The 21,728-nt window shown below is 43.6% G+C and overlaps 1 protein-coding gene across 3 annotated transcripts in view; it reads left to right on the forward strand.

The window, feature by feature from the left end:
* SIPA1L1 (signal induced proliferation associated 1 like 1) overlaps positions 1 to 21,728 on the forward strand; it is a 151,655-nt gene that overhangs the window by 123,450 nt on the left and 6,477 nt on the right. For all 3 annotated transcript variants that reach the window (XM_025392150.1, XM_025392149.1, XM_025392152.1), the window contains 3 exons: positions 12,795 to 13,034; positions 13,807 to 13,972; positions 19,172 to 19,418. In XM_025392150.1, coding sequence (XP_025247935.1) covers positions 12,795 to 13,034; positions 13,807 to 13,972; positions 19,172 to 19,418 — 653 coding nt within the window. The remainder of the gene's footprint in view (positions 1 to 12,794; positions 13,035 to 13,806; positions 13,973 to 19,171; positions 19,419 to 21,728) is intronic.

Below are 21,728 nucleotides of genomic sequence, written 5' to 3' on the forward strand. Positions count from 1 at the left end.
GTAAAGGCTGGGCATGGTGGCTCGCACCTGTAATCCCAGCACTTTGGGAGGCCGAGTTGAGCAGATCACTTGAGGTTAGGAGTTTGAGACCAGTTCGGCCAACATGGTGAAACCCCATCTCTACTAAAATACAGAAATTAGCCGGGCATGGTGGCGGGCACCTGTAATCCCAGCTACTTGGGAGGCTGAGGCAGGAGAATTGCTTGAACCCGGGAGGCAGAGGTTGCAGTGAGCCAAGATCATGCAGCTGCACTCCAACCTGGGCAACAGAGTGAGACTCTGTCTCAAAAAAAGAAAAAGAGAAAGAAAGAAAGAAATAGAGAGAGAGAAAAGAAAAGAGAAAAATAGTAGAGAGGCTTAATTTAGTTTTTATTTTTCAAATGGAAATCCAGGCCCATAATCTGTCAGTAAACCCCAGATAACCTTAAGGAGAGAGGACATCCTCTACTTAATTTCTACTTAATTTAGATTCCTTTCACTTGACCAGCTAAGTATTCCGTTTTCTCATGGAGTTTCTATCATTACTTATCATTGAGTTTCCCTTCATGTAAAATGTCAGGCCCTGTGGTATGAAGCTGAAGCCTTTCACGAGTGTTGTTTCTGTTTACTGCTACCACATTGCAGATCTCAAAATGGTGGTGATAGGTCTGGAAACTCATGGCTTCCAAGCAAAATGAAATTGGGAAAGTAGTCTCAGTATTCTTGAGTACTATGTATTCTGTTCCACAATTAAGATAGTAGATTGTTTGATGCAAATGGTGTAAGAGATGTGTTTGCCAAAGTAGAACAGGAAGTGGGCATCAGATGCCATAACCATATAGACAGAATCACACAAGACACTCGCTGGCTGTTCTTGGCACATCCCCATCTGAGTAGATTGTGCATTGACTTAGAACATTTTGCAGATCTGAATAGTTTCTCTCGGGTTTTTAAGTTTAGTTTGACTCCTATTTCTTTGGTTTTCAATCTGTCATTTTGAAAAGAGGATGCCTTTTTTTAAGAATATCTTCCATCTAAAAATATTTCTCTGGTCCAATGTGATGGCAGAAGAAAGTTGGTTATAGAGATCTTGTCTCAAATGGCATCACCATGGAGTGAGGTTGGAAAGAGCTGGGCCCCTGAAACTGAAGCACAGAATGTGTGGCTGTCCCATTATCTAACAAATCCCAGGGGATCAACAAAGCTCCCTGAAAAAAGCACCTGAGTTTGCTTATCTGAATGTGCTGACTGGAGCTGCCTGAAGGCCTCAAAGGATTATCTAAATTTTCTGCTTCTAACTGGAAGAATGCAGAATCATTGAAATCATCCTTTAGAAATAACTCTCCTATTGAAAGTCAAACTTACTAGAGAAGAGAAGAATGTGGCCATCCAGGGAGGGTGGCAGAGCTTCTCACCCACTCATTTGTTGAGTGACATTCATTTCTAGACTCTGGTAAGTAGGGATGTTTTGAGACTTTGGTATGTTGATCTTGGCAGAGTGAGTTGGATAATCAGAGCTTTAGCAGCCTGCCTTTTTTGGAGGAAAGGGGACTTAGCCACCAAATGCACATTGCTATAGAAAAACTAAAATCACAGCAAATTAGAGTGTTTGTGTCCTCAGAAGACAGGAACAGCAATTAATGTAGAGATGTCTTGACAGTGCTTAAAAGAGCTTGTACCTGGGACTCAGTGACAAAGTCTAAATTACAGTGATTAAGTTTCACTGCATCTTTCTGGCTGGGCTCCATTCCTACCTCCTCTGTCCTCTAGTTTCCCTCTTGATGATCATGCAGATTTTGTCTAGCTCCTCATGAGAGCTGCATTAATACAGGTTGGTAATTACGTAGAGTTGCTATATTTGAATGTCATTACACATACTGATAACTTTCTATAACTAAAAAAGTCTATCACTTGCTCTAAATTATTGCTCCCTAGAATACGTGTATCTATGAAGCTTGGAAATTTAGGGAGAAAATTTATTTTATTTTATTTTTTGGTAATGGATGTTTCACTTTCAGATCTTAAAATGAACCACTAGAAGAAAAAATGATTAGTGGTAAGCCTAAGAGAGGTGAAGATAGTAGTAATTTAAGGACATTCTTACCAGCAGCATTCATTTTCTTCTTAGGGTTCTGGCCTTGGCAGTAGGCAGTGCCAGTTTGTGTGGCAATCAAGGACCTCCTCAGTCAGTCCAGAATGCTCTAGTCCTGCTGACCAGTGCTGTTTCAGATGTTGGAGCTTAATTTAAGACCACACATGAGAAAGCTAAAAGCCCTACCTCAGGCTTGCACATAGACATCTCTTCTGTAACTGACTGGCCTGACTTGTTTTGGTGTCCACGGTTGTTAGCCTGCCATTCTCCAGGTCTCCAAACTGGCTTCCTCTTGCTTCCCTAAGGCCCCCTCAGATACCTGTAGCCAATTGCTACCCACTTATGTGATCACATATACCTTTTTACTGCCATCCAGTCAGTACAAGAGGATTTGTCACCCAATATGTTCATCCTAAGTATATTTGCATAGGCTGTGCCAACATGAACATAATAGATTGATACTCAATACATGCCAATGAGCAAATAGAAGTAACTAGCTGGGCACGGTGGCAAGCGCCTATAGTCCCAGCTGCTCAGGAGACTGAGGCAGGAGGATCATTTGTGCCCAAGAGTTAGAGGTCAATCTGGGCAACATAGCGAGACACTGTCTGAAAAAAAACAAAGAGTAACTTTTCTTTTATGTTTTTTGCCTGATGACTCAATAAACCAGTTCAAAAGTTACATAAATCCTCAACTCCTGGCTCCTGGAAAACCACTATTTTGAAGGTTATTGTATGGATGCATCAGTATTCGCACAGAGCTGCAGTGCTTCTAGGGGTAGTCATGAGAGCATACATAGAGTCCTTGTGTAGCATGAAGTCTTCGTAAAGTCATGTCTACATAAAAGTTTTTAAACTCTACCAAGTATGACAAGGAAGAACTTCAGAACAGCTTCTTTGCAAATATCAGTCAGGATCTAGATATATGTTGGTGTCTGACATTATCACTGGAAGAACTGGTTAAAGACCAAGAAAAATGCCTGCCCACAGTTGTCAGCACAGTTCCATTTCATGAATGTGCTTTTTCTGGTTGACCTAATAAGTTAACTGTTCATGCCACAAAAGCTGTGTTTCTTGAGAGTTGAGGAAAAGAAAGCCTTCGTGTGTGTGGTTTACACTGAACATTAGGACTGCCTCAGGCTACTCTGGCACACTGGGCGGTCTGTGTGCCTCCGTGTATGCCCTGGTGTGTTTAAATTTTGTTCTCTGCACCCTCGTTGTCATCCTATGTATGTGAGAAGTATGCCTTCCGTCTTTGTTTGGAAGTTACTTAGTTGTCTTTATCTGTAACATTTCCTTCTCTAAATCTTTTCTGCCTGGAATTTTTTTTTAAGTTACTAACAATTAATTGCCTCTCTTTTATATTTTTTCCTTAAGATGAGAATGTTATTTTTCTGAATATTATGGACTAACTCAGAATTTGAAAGTTCAACCTCTGAAATAACAAAACCAGAACTTCTCTTAAGAGATGTGGTTAGCTCTATTTGCTTTAGCCTAGGTTGTGGGTATGGATCATTTTAATTGGTAGTTTTTGCTTTGTGTCACTGCACACAATGAACATTCACAATTGTGTAATATCTTGCTGTTACACAACAGAACTCCAGGTGATCTGGCCTAAGCGATCTTGCCACACCTCTTCCAGCTTTTGGGGGGTGAGTGGTTATTTTATCCAGAACCAGTTACTTTTAGTAACCTCAAAGACTGAAAACTAGAACCACCGAGGAAGAAAGTTCAAGTGAACCTTGAGAAAATGAGCCCTCTGTCAAGCCACAGATGCTTGATGCAGATCTCACTAACAAAACATTTTTTTACTTTGTTCTATGAAGCAACTAATCCATTCATTCAGTTGATATAGCAAGCCCAAATTCTTCAAGGGTCATTAAATCATAAGGCCCAAAGGAATTCAGAAAGGGCAGAGAGCCCATTCTTTGTCATATGTAAAGCATTCTACCAGGATGAGAATTCATACAATTGGTTTATTGCGGGGGGGCGGGGGGGATGAAAAAAATAATCTCAAGAGATTTCACAGCTTTTCTCTCTCTCTCTCTCTGTCTTTTAAGACAGGGTCTCTCATTTTGTCACTCAAGCTAGAGTTCAGTGGTGGCCCTGTAGCTCACTATAGCCTCGACCTCCTGGGCTCAAGTGATCCTCCCGCCTCAGCCTCCTGAGTACCTAGGACTACAGGCATGCACCACCATGCTAAGCTAATTTTTAATACTTTTGTAGAGACAGGGTCTCACCATGTTGTCCAGGCTGGTCTCATACTCGTATGCTCAGGCAGTCCTCTCACCTTGGCCGCCCAAAGTGCAGGAATTACCAGCATGAGCCACTGAGCCTGGCCCACACAACTTTTCTAAATAATTTCAGTATGTAATAAGTCCTCTCCCTTTTCAATATTTAATTCCATTCCTCTAGCTACGGCTCAAATACACAATTAAGAGATAATTTTTTTTTTATGAGCTGAGTGTTTTCTCAACATGAAGACTTTTGACATCTAAGATTCTGAGAACATGTGGTTGGCCCTTTTTGCCTTAACCTAGTTATTGGACGTAGATTATTGACTATAAGGTGTTCATTTGCAAAAAAAGAAAGAAGGAAAATTTGGTATAGCTCTCTACCCCCAGGCAAGTTGAGAGAGGAACATAGGGAAAATAGATTTGGAACCTGAGACCCTGGTTCAAGTCTCAGTTCTACCACTGATCAGCTATGTGGCCTGTGGCCAGTTGTACCATTTCACCTGGCTTGTCCCTCATCTGTAATCTAGGAGATGGCATATTGGCCATGGAATACACCATAGGATCTTAAGGTGCACAGATTAAACAGATACAAGCACATGGTGACAAATGAAGATGGCTTACTATTGCATCTTTCAGTTCACTGGCCAGCAAACTGCATTTCAGCAGTCAGCTTGTTCAGTCTACACAATAGACAGCAGGTCAGAAACTAAGTGACTGATGGATAAAACCTGCAGCTGGTAATGTGCCGTGTCATACACATTAGCATAGCCTAGTACCACCAAACCAAAGTCCTGTTCCACCTACTAAATGGCTGTTTTTATATGTTTGTTGAACATAAAAAAGATTATCAAATGTATTGCAGACTGTAAATGTCATTTTAAGACCAAAGGTTTTTTGTCATTTCCTTTTGTAAACTCTTCATCACCTGCCTTAACACTTTTCTAGTGACTTTTCTTTTAACAGGCAGGTATTTCCCACAGCTCTTAGAACTACACTTTGTGTGTTTCATCCTATAATCATATTTTCTCTTCTCAAGCTTCCGGCTTTGTTTTGTTTATCCTTTTTAGATGCCAAACCTGCACATGACACTCTTCTCAGCTATGGCCAATAAAATGATAATGTTCATAGATATCTTGTTAGCTCCTTATTAAATAGCTTAGCATTACAGGCTTTTCAGCTTCTGGTCCACAATGATCCCTGAGGCTTCTGCTGCTGCATATAGCTAGCCACTCATTTTCCTATGCTGTATGTATTAGTATGCCCTTATACTGTTAAATATCTGCCTTTTATAGATGGACAATTTTTCTTTACTGCAGTCACTTGGATATCTTCTTTGTCAACTTAATCATCCCTACTTCACTTGTTTGTTTTCCCCCCAGTCCTTTGGAATTAGTGTCTTCTAAACTGTGTTCCGTACTCTATTGGATAGAGTACAGAACTGGCTAGTGCTGAACACAGTGGGAGGAGTCCTCCTTAATCATTATCCTCCACATTATCTGTCACCCAAAGGCTTGTTATTTGTACAAGCAATCACAGGAAACCCGATCAGCTCTCCTCCCCTTGGTATTAGACCAGCATTCAGCCTTTGCCCAGATTTTGCCACAGCCATTTGACAGGTGACTAATTGCTGCTCTCCGCTTCCTGAAAATATCATCTTTAGCAGGCCAAGCTTGTCTGAAACCCCCTTGCCATGCCTAAATAGTAGATGACTCCAAGTTTTCCCATCAGCAGCTTTCTACAGCCCAGACAGTGGCTGGCAGATGTTTTTCACAGGATGTGATGGTCTCAGTGACTATGCAGGAATTCATAATGGTCTCCTCAGGCCTCATAGGTTCAGCACTCAGGGCCTTGATTGATGACATTCAGGCTTCCCAATCCTGGGTGGCTCATCGCTTGGCAAAGTCAGCAAATAGATGTAGGTCCTCCTTGTAAAGCAGCACCCGCTGAGAGTAGCATCTTTTTTGCAGATTGGTCATCTAGCATCCCCTCCTATAAAGCTTTGCCATAGCTGAGAATGTAAAATCAACAGATTGCAGCACATGTGGTCCATGGTTTCATTTGAGCGTCAGGTCAAGATAAGAAGTTTGGACAGATTCAGGCTGTCCCAGATCCTCGGTGACCTCATTGCCTCTCTTCTTTCTTTCTTTCTTTCTTTCCTTTCTTTCTTTCTTTCCTTTCTTTCTTTCTTTCTTTCTTTCTTTCTCTCTCTCTTTCTTCCTTTCTTTCTTTCTTTTTCTTTCTTTCTTCTTTCTCTCTCTCCTTTCTTTCTTTCTTTCTTTCTGTCTGTCTGTCTGTCTTTCTTTTTGAAACAGTCTCGCTCTGTCGCCATGCTGGAGTGCAGTAGCGTGATCTTGGCTCACTGCAACCTTTGCCTCCTAGGTTCAAGCGATTCCCTTGCCTCAGCCTCCCAGCCTCCCGAGTAGCTCGGACTACAGGTGCATGCCATCACGCCTGGCTAATTTTTTGTATTTTAGTAGAGAGGGGTTTCACCTCGTTGGCCAGGATGGTCTTGATCTCCTGACCTCGTGATCTGCCCACCTCGGCCTCCCAAAGTACTGGGATTACAGGTGTGAGCCACTGCGCCCGGCCTCTTTTACATGGGGTATCATGTACTTGTGTATCCTCTCTTCCTTTTCAAAATTAACATCCTGACATGGCCAAACAGAATCTAAGGTTGTTCCTTTTTAGGAAAGGAGAAATGCCCTATAGCTTATAGAAAAATTAAAGTTAGTAGTTTCTTCATGTAGAATTTAGAGACATCTTGAGTACATTTCTAGTGATTCCAATTTGACCATACTCAGTTAAACTCACTTCTTATACATTGAGAAAAGTATAGATATTGCAGTTATTATTTCCTGTTATATCTAATGCTTTTTTGTTAGATATTATTGGTTCATTCCCTTCTTATGTAATTCCTGTGAAGAGATTTAACTCTCTGAGTAAAATGAAATTGAAACCTATTAAATTAACATGAAATTTCCAAGATAATGAAAGAGCCCAGTCACACAGCTCCCCTTAAAAAGTATGAAGCTGATAGCTTCATGTTAGTTGTATTGTAGTTTAATCCACTTCAGAGATTCTTAGGCGAAGTGCATAGGTGCACATCCCTTGATGCAGTCTCAGGCCAGTGGGTCGGTCGGTCAGCTGCAAGGAGCCCACCCACAGCTGTGCCCAGAGACAGACTCATTTTAGAGTGGGAGGAGTTGAGGGGCTAATGCAGTATTTCTTCAACCCAAAAAAACATGAGAATACTTTGGAAGTGTGTTAAAATACAGATTTCTGGGGCTCCAGAAGATATAACACAAGCCCAGGATTCCCCAGTTGCATCAGTACATACAGGTGGCCACGTTCTGTGGCCTGAGAAACACTGCTACCATGACTTCACCTTCTTCATCTAGACAATATGGAACTGGATTTTGACCGTCATAACAGTGTGTATAATTCAGCTGGATGTGAGTGAGCAGTAGGCCTCAGCTGCTGTGAACACTTGGAGGATATTTTACCTAATCTTCCAGGCATCATTCCTCCTTTACTAAATTACGTATCTAGGATTGGAACACAAGAAAGTATGCTTTAGAAGAGCTCCCAGGTGATGCTGACAGGCCCACTGAATTAGAGGCCATGTGTACGAAAGTGCACAATTTCATGCTGTGAGTTGTGTGCGTTAAAGAAGAAAGCCATACCGGTGGATTGTTCATTTGTTTCTCTCGTACCTTTGTGCTTAAATCTAATTAATTGTTAAGTGGGGCTGTCTCAGTTATAACCACTAGTGAAAAGAAGTGCACTGGCATTTCACACCTGGGAGCTAGTGTCAGCCCATTGTGTTCATAGATAAAACCGGAATTGGGGTTGATCTTATTTAACCAGTTATCCTTTTAAGAATACATGTGTAAGCCAGGTGTGGCAATGTGCACTTGTAGTCCTGACTACTTGGCGGGCTAAGGTGGAAGGATCCCTTGAGCCCAGGAGTCTGAGGCTATAGTGAGCTATGATTGCACCACTGCACTCTAGCCTGAGCGACGGAGCAAGACCCTGTCTCAAAAACAAAAACAAAAATTAAGAAAATCATAGCTTTATTTTGTCTGTTTTGGGACTGAATATAAATGGAATCATACTATGTGTATTAATTTGTGTCCTGTGTCTTTAAGTCAACATTATGTTGATAAGATTTATCCATGTGTTGCAGGTAACATTAGCTTATCCCCATTGCTATATTATATTTACAGTATGAGAATATGGCGGCTTATTTATCCACTCTACTGTTGATGAACATTTGGATTGTTTCCAATTTGGGATATTCAGAATCTTTGTTTTTTGTTTTTCCTCTTCTTTTATTTTTTTGAGATAGAGTCTCATTTTGTCACCCAGGCTGGAGTATAGTGGTGTGAACTTGGCTCACTGTGGCCTCGACATCCTGAGCTCCAGCAATCCTCCCACCTCAGCCCCCCAAGTAGCTGGGTCTACAGGCACACACCACCACACCTGGCTGATTTTTTTATTTTTTATAGAAACAAGGTTTTGCCATGTTGCCCAGGCTAGTCTCAAACTCCTGAGCTCAAGTAATCTGTCCACCTCCGCCTCCCAAAGTGCTGGCATTGCAGGTGTGAGTCACTGCACCCAGCCGATACTAAGAATTCTTGTACATGTCCTTTGGTACACAGACATATGTGTTTCTTTTGAGTTTCTAGGAATACAATAGCCATGTCAAGAATATACGTATGTTCAACTTAGTAGAGCCTCTGAACTAGTTTTCCAAAGTGGTTGTAACAAGTAGCACTCCAACCAGCAGTGTATGAGAGCTCTAGTGCTTCACATCCTTTCTGGCACTTGATATTATAAGTCTTTTTAATGTAGCCATTCTGGTAGGTGTGTAGTGGTCCTTCATTGTGGTTTTAATTTGCATTTTCCTGGTAACTGATGATGTTGAGCACCAGTGTTTATTGATCTAGGCTCCCTGGAACTTCTGCCTCGCAGGTTCAAGCGATTCTCCTGGCTTAGCCTCCCAAGTAGCCGGGACTACAGGTGTGTGCCACCACACCCAGCTATTTTTGTGTTTTCAGTAAAGACAGGGTTTCATCATGTTGGCCAGGCTGGTCTCAAATTCCTGACCTCAGGTGATCTGCCCGCCTCAGCCCCCAAAGTCGTGGGATTACGGGCATGAGACACTGCACCTGGCCTATCATGGGACTTTTTAATATCAAAATAGTTTCAGATTTACAGAAAAGTTGCAAAGACAGAGTTCTCATAAACCCCTCACCAAGTTTCCCCTGTTGGCGTCATCTTACATTAGTGTAGTACATTTGTTATAGCTTGAGAATCAGTATTCCTTCAGCACTTTAAGTATGTTATCCCACACTCTGTGGGCCTGTAAGGTTTCCACCAAGTAGTTTGCTGCCAGATGTATTGGAGCTCCTTTTTATGTTATTTGCTTCTTTTTTCTTGCCGCTTTCAGATATCCTTTCTTTATCCTTGACCTTTGAGAGTTTGATTAATATATGCTTGAAGTAGTGTTGTTTGGGTTGGACCCTTTTGGAGCTCTGTGACCTTCTTGTACCTGGGTATTTATATCTTTCTCCAGGTTTGGAAATGTTTGTTATTCTTTTGAATAAACTTTGTGCCCCGATCTCTTTCTCTCTCTACATCCTCTTTAGGGCCAATAACTCTTAGATTTACCCCTTTGACAGTACGGGCACGGTGGCTCACGCTTGTAATCCTTATCTTTTTGTGAGGCCAAGGCTGGCAGATCACCTGAGGTCAGGAGTTTGAGACCATCCTGGCCAACATGGTGAAACTCTGTCTCCACTAAAAATACAAAAATTAGCCGGGCATGGTGGCAGGTGCCTGTAATCCCAGCTACTTGGGAGGCTGAGGCAGAAAACCTGGGAGCGGAGGTTGCCGTGAGCCAAGATAGTGCCACTGCACACCAGCCTGGGTGGAGACTCAAAAAAAAAAAAAAAGAAAAACAAATTTACCCGTTTGAGTCTATTTTCTAGCTCTTGTAGGCATGTTTCATTCTTTTTTATTCTTTTTTCTTTTTTCTCCTGTGACTGTGTATTTTCATGTAGCCTGTCTTTGAGCTCACTAGTTCTTCCTTCTGCTTGATCAATTCCACTGTTGAGAAGCTGGTACATTTTTCAGTTTGTCAATTCAATTTTTCAACTCCAGAAATTCTGCTTGATTTCTAAATTACTATTTCCATCTCTTTGTTAAATTTTTGATAGAATTCAGAATTCCTTCTCTGTGATATCTTGAAGTTTATTGAACTTGCTCAAGGACAGGTATTTTGAATTCTCTGTCTGAATTCTGCATCACTCTGGGATTGGTCACTGGTGCCTTATTTGGTTCATTTGATGAGGTTATGTCTTCCTGGATGTTCCTGATGCCTGTGTACATTCATCAGTGTCTGGGCATTGAAGAGTTAGGTATTTATTCCAATTTTGGCAGCCTGGGCCTGTTTGTACTGGTTCTTCCAGAGAAGGCTTTCCATGTATTCAAATAGGACTATTGTGATCTAAGCTTGTGATCACTGTAGATGTATCAGCACTAGGGGGCGCCCTCAGTCCAGGAACGCTTTAACTCTCACCAGCTCCAAGAGGCGCTGCCTTGATGGGTTTGGGCAAGATAAGGGAGAATTCTCTGGGTTGCTAGACAATGTCTCTTCTCTCTTCCCTCTCAGAAGTAGTCTCTCTCTGTGCTGGGTTGCCTGGAGTTGGGGAAGGTGATTCAAGCACTCCCATGGCCACCACAGCTGGCACTGCACGGGGTCAGACCTGAAGATAGCACGGTATTGGGTGGCGGAACCAGCTGGGACTCAGCTTCCTCCCACTGTGGCTGAGAATTTCCCTCTGACCCAGAGCTGGTCTAAATGCTCTGTCCGTGGGTGCCAGCAGAATTCTGCTCAGTGTTGTGCTCTGCTGTGACAGGCCAGCAGTGAGTTCCGAAGCAAAGTCCCACACCCTCTCCCTCCCTGATGTGCACAGATTCTCTCTCCAAGCTGCTGTGCCAGGGTGGGGGAGGGGGCGTAGGCGATGCAGGACCATCTTTACCACCCTCTTCAGTGACTCTTTCCCCTTGATATGATGTGACAAGCAGTTACTGTGATCGCTCACCTGATTTTGGATTCTTATGAAGGTGCTTTATTGTGTGGATAGTTGTGCGAGTTGGTGTTCCTGTGGAGGGACAGTTGTTAGAGGGTTCTATTCAGTTATCTTCCTCCCCAAGTAAATGTTGATACAGTATTATTAACTAAAGTCCATACTTTATTTAGGTGAGGACCGTTCGTTTTTGAGAAATGAAAGTGCCATTGAGGAATGCTTTGGGACCACAGACCATTAATTAAACCTCAAGTAAAAATAACTGAAAGTCTGTTGTAGCAAGAGTCAGCCATCTTTGGTTTCACCCCATGCTGGAGAACTCAGAAAGGCTCAAATAGTGTGGTCCTGTGAGACCACTGGGCAGGAAGTATGAAAATCCTACAGTTAAAGGCCTTCTATGTTTACATGAGTTTTAGTTAACTAAAACTCTCATACCTTATTTTGAAAATCCTGCCTTTTTCTGTTCTGGAATTCTTGAAACCCCTAAATTTTGGACTCTTTAGTCATGTAGACTTTAGTTTTATTATCTTTTTTATTTTTGAGATGGAGTCTCTCTCTGTCACCGAGACTGGAGTGCAGTGGTGCAATCTTGGCTCACCACAACTTCCACTTCCCAGGTTCAAGTGATTCTCCTGCCTCAGCTTCCTGAGTAGTTGGGATTACAGGCACACACCACCATTCCCAGATAATTTTTGTATTTTTTTAGAGACGGGATTTCGCCATGTGGGTCAGACTGGTCTCGAACTCGTGACCTTAGATGATCCGCCTACCTCAGCCTTCCAAAGTGCTAGGATTAAGGCATAAGCCACCGCACCCAGCCCTAGTTTTGTAATCTTTAACTGATGTTTCAAATATATTGATGAGCGGGCTCCAGAGCCGATATGAATGCCAGCTGCCATGGGGAGGGAGCGCTCACTGTGCCCACTGGCCTTGGATGTGAGTCTGAAGAGCCATAGCCCTGATTCAGTCTCCTCTCCCCTCCTCAGCTTAGTCCTAGAGAGCATCACCACAATCCCCACAATCCCTAGTTGTGAAGAAAGCAAGACAGAGGCATGGAGACGGTAGACCTTTTGCTTCTCTTTCTCCTGTCTCTTGCCACTGCCAAACTTCTGTGACAAACTTCGGTGGTGCCAGTGTGTTTGAAAGTGTCCCTGACAGTCTTAAGTATTTTTACTTTTTAAAGTGCAGACGAAGCGCTAGTAGCCATCTGTCATTTTGAGAGCAGACATTTAAATTATAGTGAGAAAACCAGGAAGGCCAGCCAGCCATCGCTGTTAATAGTTCATGAAAAATTCACTGTTGTTCCACCCAGCCATCACCCGTACCCCGGGCAACACTTTCATAGCTGACATAATGATCCTGAGATACACGTCTTTGCCCTGCTTCTCCTCAGTACCATGAGCTCCCGACACTCTGCCAGCCCAGTGGTTTTCACCAGTGCCCGAAGTTCACCTAAAGAAGAGCTTCATCCAGCCGCCCCCTCACAGCTCGCACCGTCCTTCTCCTCCTCCTCCTCTTCCTCCTCTGGTCCTAGGAGTTTTTACCCTCGCCAGGGCGCTACTAGCAAGTACCTAATTGGATGGAAAAAACCTGAAGGAACCATAAACTCCGTGGGATTTATGGACACGAGAAAGTAAGAGTTATTTTGCTTCCCTTGCTGGTGGCTTGCTTTTAACATGATGGAGAGTAGAAAACCTTGGAGTAATCTCTTAAAACAAAAGAGACCAGGCTAGGGGGTTGGGAGGAGTTGGTCTGTTGGTGGGATTATTATGTTTTTTCGTAAGTAATATTTTCTTAAATTATTTCTCTGCCTCGTTTCTTAAACAAGATGTATTGCAAAATGTTAGGATTTGAGAATCTTAGATCTCAAAAGGAGTGTGTTTGAAGGATACACTTCAGAATAATTGCCCCTCTGGTGCTAAGACCATACTAGTCCCTTTGATTATATTAATCACAGCCTTCCCATGTAGTTCTTAACTAGGCCAGTAGGCACCAGAGGGAATATTAGAAAGTGAGTGAGTACCCTTGAAAATAAAGGACTTTTTGACAAGGTAGTACAGCAAAACATTAAATGATTCATTCAATTATTTTGTTTTCATTTGTGCAAAGGTTGCATTTTGGATGTATACCTTGTGGTCTTTTAGTAAACCTGTTGCTAATTTTGGCTTAGTAAAACTAATAGCTTTCTTTAAAAGAGTGACTTATTCATCAGATTTTATTTTGTGTTTCAAATTGGTTTTATTTCTTCAGTAAGCGTTTATATGAGTAGATTTTGATATAAGCAGAAGTAATTATCTGTTTCTCCACATAATATTTCTCTATTGACTTACATTCTTTAGAGCCTGTCGTGCCCTTGAGCCAACCTTGTTGAGTTGGTATCTATCATCTCTTCCCTTTTTTTCCAGGCGTCATCAGAGTGATGGCAATGAAATAGCCCACACCAGGCTGCGTGCCTCAACCAGAGACCTCCGGGCATCTCCTAAGCCAACCTCCAAGTCCACCATTGAAGAAGATCTAAAGAAACTAATCGACCTTGAAAGCCCAACTCCTGAATCACAGAAGAGTTTTAAGGTACAAGACAGAGCTCAGGGTAGATGGCAATTAGAAACAAGCCAGACATGATGGGGTTGTTAACCGTAGTCACGCTTTCCAGAAAGTGCCGGTTACTGGCTGCTCTTCACTGAGTCTCACTTCCTGCTATCATCCCATTTCCCTAATAACTGGTCCACAGTGTTTGACAATGCTCTGTCCCTGCAGCCACGTCTCATTAGTCATCGTTTCTATTAACATGGTCCTACCCCTACAGCTGTTTATTCTTCTACTGTATCCTGCTCAGAGTGCATGATTCCCTGAACATCACTTAGGCGATATGACTTCTTGGAAACTGTGCAGAGACACCTGTGGCTCCTATGGAAAGCTAGAACGTTTTCCACAAGGGTTTTACTGTCTTCTGTCCAGAGGGTCCTCCTCTTCTCAGAAATGGCCCCGTTTGCTCCTGACCCTGTCCAGCAAACCTACTGGCCGTATACGGTATTCTCTTCACTCAGAGAAACTGCCTGATAGACAGTCACTCTCATCGCCACACCCCCAAAAGTAAACGTGCAGCTGCTGCTTCAGTCCAGCAATCTAAGTCTACCCACACACCTTCAGAACTTTCCAAACTCTCGTGACTTCATAAAGCCTTCTATTTTATCTCAGAATTCCAGACTGTAAATGTCTTCTCTAAAACCCAGTCTCTCTGCACCAAGTCCTGAATACCTGTCCAGTGTGTATGTTTGTGTGTCACCTAGACCTTTATGTGACCACGTGGAAAGGTTTGTGTACTTGTCTCAGCTTGTAGGACCTTTGGAAACTCACTTAAGGCTCTCTCCTTTCTTGTTCTATAAAGTGTGGAGTCTCACACCCCTGAGGATTGGAATAGGTGTTTATTGAGCTGGGCCTGAATTTATGTCACTCTTGAGTATAGGTATTTCTGTTTGAGGTCTTCTGGGTCTCCTACGAGAAGGGAGTGCACCCCCAGAAAGGTTATGGCTGCAAACTTTGAAGTTTTCTGTTCTCTAGGTTCTTAGGTGGATGATTTGTAGTCTATTTGAAGAGACTAGAAAGCTTTAAGAAGGACCTTGAGAATTGAATTGATTGAAGTGGAAGCTAGAATATTTCCTAAACCACACACCAGCTTCACACTGTGATCAGAGTGCAAGAGGCATGGCGGGTGGAGCGGCTGTGTGGGGCTGTCGCCCTCAGGCTTCCCCAGCACCATGTGTCTGTGTGTGTGTGTGTGTGTGCATCTCCCCAGACAGACCAGATAAACCCCCTAAACCTAAAAAATCAACATTCATAGGAACTGAATGTACCCCCAAGGACCACTCTAGAGTTTCGTTGAGAAATAAATGATTTCTTAACATGATTTATGTTAATAAATCATTGTACAGATGTAGCCACTCTTGATTTCTGTAATTTCCGTCTCATAAGCCAGCACTTAACAGTTCTGACTCATCATTCAGGGCACAAATGGTTTCCTTAGCAACCTTGCAAAAGATAGTGCTTGAAACTTCTTTCTTTATCCATCAAAACCCAAAGAGGTATATTAAAATGTTTCAGTACCAGTTTCAAAATAAAAATTATTTCAGATTTTTCTTTTGAGGTTAAAGGGAAATAAAACCTGCCCTGAGTGGAGTTTTTCTTCCAACTCCTAGTTTAACATTTTTGGCAAGGGGCAAGCTCGGAGCCTTCATTCTTTTGATTTACTTACGCAGTAGAAATAATTGAAGGCAAATGTTTGATTTTGTCCTTATTCCAGGTCTTGGCTTTTATTTCCAAAATGAATTACTTTAGCATTCCTATTTGAAACAGGAGTGTGCTTTCTTTATGTTGTGACTGTATTACTGTGAGACTCTGTGAAGAAAGTGCTTGTGCTGGCTAAACCATCACAGTGAGCAGGAACTGGGAATAGGCTCAGGTTTTCTCTCTCCAGTTTCATCTTATTTGAGCAGGTTTAGTTTCAGATGAGTTAGCTTAGCTCCCTTTGTCTTCTGAGAGTCGTCATCTGAATGATGGAAGCTCTGCTGTGTCAGTAAGGCTGGCATGCCCTTGAGAGGTCTTCCAGGCCACTCCTGGCTCAAGGCTCCAAACCACTGCCTCAGACTTCAGGATACTAGGTGTCATGGCCAGCTTTGGGCTGTGACACTCCGAAGCCACTCATGTGCCACATTGGTTTTCCTGGATAGCCAGTGCTACCTATGAGCTTTTGTTAATATTGAGTGGCAGGGTCACTCCCAGGCTCATTTGCCAGGAGAGCAAGGACCTCAAGAACAGTGGCAGAGCTGCAGCACTCTAAGAAACCTCACTGGCAAGCAGAGATGGGATAACCTTATTTTCCCCAAGGGTGGCATACGGTCTGACAAGTGAACAGACAGTTGTTCTGTGCCAGTGCTCTCAGGTATATACCAAAGGAGGAGGCTTCATGTGGCTCCAGTATTTAGGAAAAGCTTCTTGTCAGTGCAGGTGACACATGTCACTAATAACCAGGGGCACTGAAAAGAATGAGAGAACAGGAGACTGGCATGAAGCAAAACGTCACTTCTCCAGGCCCCGTTCCTCAACTGTGAGATAGAGGACCAGAGGAGATCAGTGGTGCCCAACCAGTCTTAAAGCTCAGGAAGCCTTTTTTTTTTTTTTAATCACACATGGAACCCCATTATATAGAATTCAGACAGCAGAGTTTCTCTTATGGGAGGGATGGGATGGCCTGGACTCCTGGGTCCCACTTGAACCTCTCCATAGCAGTGGTGCTATAAGGAACCTTTAGGGCCTCCTTGGAGCACAAGTTAGAACCAGCCCCCTTCTCGAATGTCCTCTGAAATCCCTTCCAGGTGTGATCCCACTTCCAGTGCCATCCCACTCCACTGTGATTCTTTCCCAAGGGCTGGTAACACCGGGCAGCGCTCCTGGGCGATCCCAGGTACAACCTGCAAGGCAGGCAGGGGCTGCTCTTGGGAAGCAGATAGTTCTGTAAACCTTTAAGACTAAAGTTGAAGAGGATGGGGCGAGGGGCCATCCCAACATTCTCGGACAAGGCTGTGTTCTCCTACCTTTTAATGAATGAGCAGAACACCTTTGGGGTAGGTTGCTTCCTCTGCTTCCTGCCCTGCCTCCCTTCAGTGCAGGGTGTTTTAGCTTTTCACAGGGCACGCTGCTTAAAGAAGCTCTTCAAGGTAGCTGTTCATGGCCTTGACGCATATTAACGTTTCCCAAAGAGGCTGAAACTAGAATTGGCGGAGGATTTCACACCTGTAAAACCGTCAGGGTGGGGATACTGGAAAGGAAATCCCTTTACTAAAACCAGGGGTGCTGAAAACTATTTAGCAGCAGTTTTTCCGTACCGAAATCTGAGATCTGACCTGGCAGGCAGGAGCCTTATGTGATAGTCCTAGAACGTTGCAGGTGAAGATGTTTTTTTTGGTTTTGGTTTTAATCTGGTTTTATTTTTTAAGAAAATTACAGTTAGCAAGCCATATAATGGCTCTAATGCTCACTCTTCTCCACAAAAAGAGAAGGGAAATTGTCACTTTCATTCCAAGTTCTCTCTCTCAAAGCATTTATCACAACAATTTAGTTTCTAGACAAGTACGTATGTACTTTGGATTTAATTCATCATGAATTTTTTTAAAGTGAACATAATTTTTACCCAGTTGGTCACACCTTGGGTGTATTAACAATGTGTTTGATTAATAATCTTTTGGTATTTATGCAGCAGCTGTGCATACCACATTGAGGGTAGCTTGGACCTGGTTCACCCCTGGCTAGTTGAGTGGAAGCATGCTAGGCCCTGTGTATCCACTGTGTATTTCAGCCCACCAAATGGAGCATTTGCTAAATCATTCTCTGTCTGCCCCTTCAAAGTATCATGGGAAGTCCCAGGGTGGCTTTCAACCAGTGGTGACAGCCTCCTCACGTCTTTACCTGTTCTCCACATCATTTTCCCTATCGACGCAGACAGTGGCCCAAGAGGAACTGAATCAGAATGACTTTATTGTTCATGGGTCAAATGTTCTGTTGCCTTTCAGGTTGCTATTTTTAATGTGTCTGCTGTTCTCAGTGCAAGGGATTCTCAGAAGCTTGCTATTTGCAGAAAAAATCTCAAGTAAAATCAGATTTGGTCACAAAGGCAAAAGATGTCAATAAGAGATACATCTGGAACTATTTGTCACGTATAAATAAATATGTAGTTATTTGTTATTTATAAAGATGACTTCCCTATTCTTTCTTTATTTTTTGAGACAGAGTCTCACTCTGTTGCCCAGGCTGGAGGTCAGTGGCGCAGTCATGGCTCACAGCAACCTCCGCCTCCTGGGTTCAAGCGATTTTCCTGTCTCAGCCCCCAAGTAGCTGGGATTACAGGTGCACCACCACGGCTGGGTAATTTTTGCATTTTTAGTAGAGATGGGGTTTCACCATGTTGGCCAGGCTGGTCTTGAACTCCTGACCTCAAGTGGTCTGCCCACCTTGACCTCCCAAAGTGCTAGGATTACAGGCATGAGCCACCATGCCCAGCCTACCCTATTCTTATTTCATGAATAGAAATGCATCTTCAAAAAATAAACTTTCTCCAAAACTCATGAAATGTATCTACCTTGATAGATTCAGTTGGTATAAGTTAGTAATCAAGAGCTACCTGCTATATGAGTTAAAATATTTTGATGATCAAATACCCTTGTTGCCCAGCAAGCATGTTATCATCTGACAAGCTTATCAGGACACCCTCCTAGCACTGTGGCTCTCTGTTCCCCCAGGGGCCATAACACCATTTCTTCATGCCACTGACACCCGCCATGGTGCTCAGTCCAGCGTTTTGTTTAATCCCTGTGGTAATCCCGAGAGGTTTTGTGCTCCCATTGTACAAACGAGGAATTAGGCTCAGAGAGATTGTATGATTTGGTGAGAGACACAGGATTTAAATAAAAGTCACATTTGTCTGATCCTAAAGTCTTGTTTTTAACCACACACGATCTTGATAAATCCACTTGATCACATACCTGAATCACATAGGGAGCACCGATAGACTGCAGGCAGCGTGCCAGACTAAGCAATAACGACCAGGAACTCTTGGGTTAGCTCCTTGAGGATGTAGAAATAGACAGTGGGCCCTGAAGCTTCCTTGCTGGGGGTGTATCTGAACCAGTAACTTGGTTATCCCACCCTCCCCCAACCTTGGTCTCAGGGATCTGAACCAGAAAATTGACTTTCTTTTGTCTCGATCCTGTTTTTCAGTTCCACGCACTCTCCTCTCCTCAGTCTCCTTTCCCCAGCACCCCCACCTCACGGCGGGCCTTGCACAGAACACTGTCGGACGAGAGCATTTACAGTAGCCAGAGGGAGCACTTTTTCACCTCCAGGGCATCACTTCTGGACCAAGCCCTGCCCAACGATGTCCTCTTCAGTAGCACGTACCCTTCTCTCCCCAAGTCACTCCCATTGAGGAGGCCTTCTTACACCTTAGGAATGAAATCGCTGCATGGTAAGTGGTCTTTCAGCTGCAGCCTGGACAGCCCTGTTGATGATGGTCAGTGTCCCCAGACGTGGCTGCCACTCGGTGTGCTCAGAGAGGGGTCCTGTATCCATGCTCAGATGGTCTCAGCTCACCCGCCCCTTCGTCATTTGCCCTCTCTCTCCTGTAATCCCAGACCACCACAGTCACCCAGGATGCTTGCTAGAAGTAACAGATTCCCACACTGGACCCAAGACCTCCTGAATTTGAATCTCCAAAAGAGTAGTCTGGGAATTGGTATTCTTAGCAACCATGCCAGCTGCTGTTTTGATTGAGCAAATTTGGCTAGCACTAGATTAGTTATTTCTTAGAGAGTTGTATCCACTGCTTCCTATAGCCACCGTAAGAACCCAGACTTGCCATTGCTCTCAGTCTTTCCCAGGCTGTAAGGAAATTGCCTGTGGTGTCAACCACTCATTTGTTGACTCATTGATTTATTCATGCAGTGAGCAGGCAAGCATTATGTAAGGAAAAGGCCTGTGGATAATGGGTACCTCCATGTTCTTGCACCTGGTCCACATATGCCTTGTTTGCTTTGTGACCCAGCTAGATCCCAGTTTTATTAAGGGCCATGTTCTGGGACTCGGGATTTAAAATTTGGTTTTTCCCTTTTTCCTGTCTCTGTCCCACCCCATTCCAGGGCTCTACACCTCCCCTCATAGCTGTGGCCCAGCACAGCAGATGCCTGTCATGGAACCAGTGTTCCTGATCTTTTACCAGATGCACTGCTCTCACCCTTCCTCCCTTCTGTCCTTTTTCCTTCTGCGAACTCTGCTGCAGCTTTTATATCTCTGGTGTCCATTCATACCCACGTTTCTTTTCCTTCTGCTGCTTCTCTGGAACAGTAATTTCTTTACATCTCTTGCTTTTGCTGCCTTATTTTTGAGCTGTCAGCCCACGCTCATGAATGTTCCTCCATGTCTCCGTCCTACTCACTGCTCAGCAGCACAGGCCCACCCACCCTGCTCGCCCCGGCAGGCATCACACAAGGCTCATGCCAGCTTCCCCTGCTTCCTCCCCCATCCACCTGCAGCTTATATCTGGGTTCTCTTTGCTCCAGGAAGTCACCTCCAATGAACCAAGGTTGGCACATGAAATGACCACTTTTTATCATCAGACTCCAGAATAAGCCTTGTGGTAGTGACCTCCTGTCCCTAACCTTTTTCTCTCCTCCTCTCCCTACATCAGGGTCAGTCTTCCCTGAATTCCATTATTCCTGCCTTACTTTGATTGCTCTCTTATTTCCCTGTACTTCTAATTTTGCCTTTGCAGTGTAAAGGTGTAACCCCTTTGTGAAGTCTTCTCTGCATGTGTCATGTCAGAGTAGGCCCTGAGTCGTAGAAGCCTACATTCCAAAAGAGCAGCCCAGAAATCTGCCTCCCACACATGGTCATTGTCCAGACGAGGAGTCCTGGGACTAAAGGGCCCATGTGAGTCCACAGTGGAAGGGAAGGAACAGGCAGCCCTCTCTGAGGCCCTTCCCATCAGCTTTTCTTGTTTTCCTGAATAAGATAGCAGGTGCAGTGATTTCACATCCTAACCAAGCAGTCCTCATTGGGCTGATCCCTCAGCCCTACCTTGCTTGGTGACTTCCACTGAAATGTGTTTGGGGAATGAGGAAGGGTGACTTCTTTCATCCCCCACATGGAAAGTCGGGCCCCAGAGATAAAAGGGCAGAAGGGTTGTGAGTTACAGAATTATCTGTTCCTCCTACTTACCCTTGGTGGGAGCACATTTAAGTAGAACTTAACGTTTAATATCTTGCAGTATTTGTTAACTTCCATTTACTCATAATTTTGCTAATTTTAAGCACAGTAATAACCAGCAGCTGTACTTCAGAGAAGTTCTTTTTGTAATTTGAAAGGGAAAACAAAGCACTTAATACACTGGCTTACCGGGCTGTCATAATACATGAAACTCTTTAACTCCTGGTAAACAGGTCTTTCTGGAGTCACTTAAGTATTCTAGCGAGCATTTAGCTTAACTTTGTGTTTGCATGGACCTGAGTGTTGCAGTCACCTTCCAAGGGTGCTCCTTCTCGTGGAGTGGTTTGCTCTGCCCTCGCTTCCACCCAGCTTCTGCCTACTGAGCACATTTTTATGTCATGAGCAACATTTTCCCTGGACCCCAACAGCCACCCTTCCTGTTATCTGCCTGCATTAACCTGAGCAGTAGGAGCTGCCTTCAGTGTTCAGGGTGGCTCACTCTGCCCAGTCCTCCCTGCCCCAGGCTAAGCAGAGCTTAGTTGTTAATATGTCAGTTTGTTGTTACAGTGGTTTA

The sequence above is a fragment of the Theropithecus gelada genome, chromosome 7b (genome assembly GCF_003255815.1).
Source record: "Theropithecus gelada isolate Dixy chromosome 7b, Tgel_1.0, whole genome shotgun sequence".
NCBI lineage: Eukaryota > Metazoa > Chordata > Mammalia > Primates > Cercopithecidae > Theropithecus > Theropithecus gelada.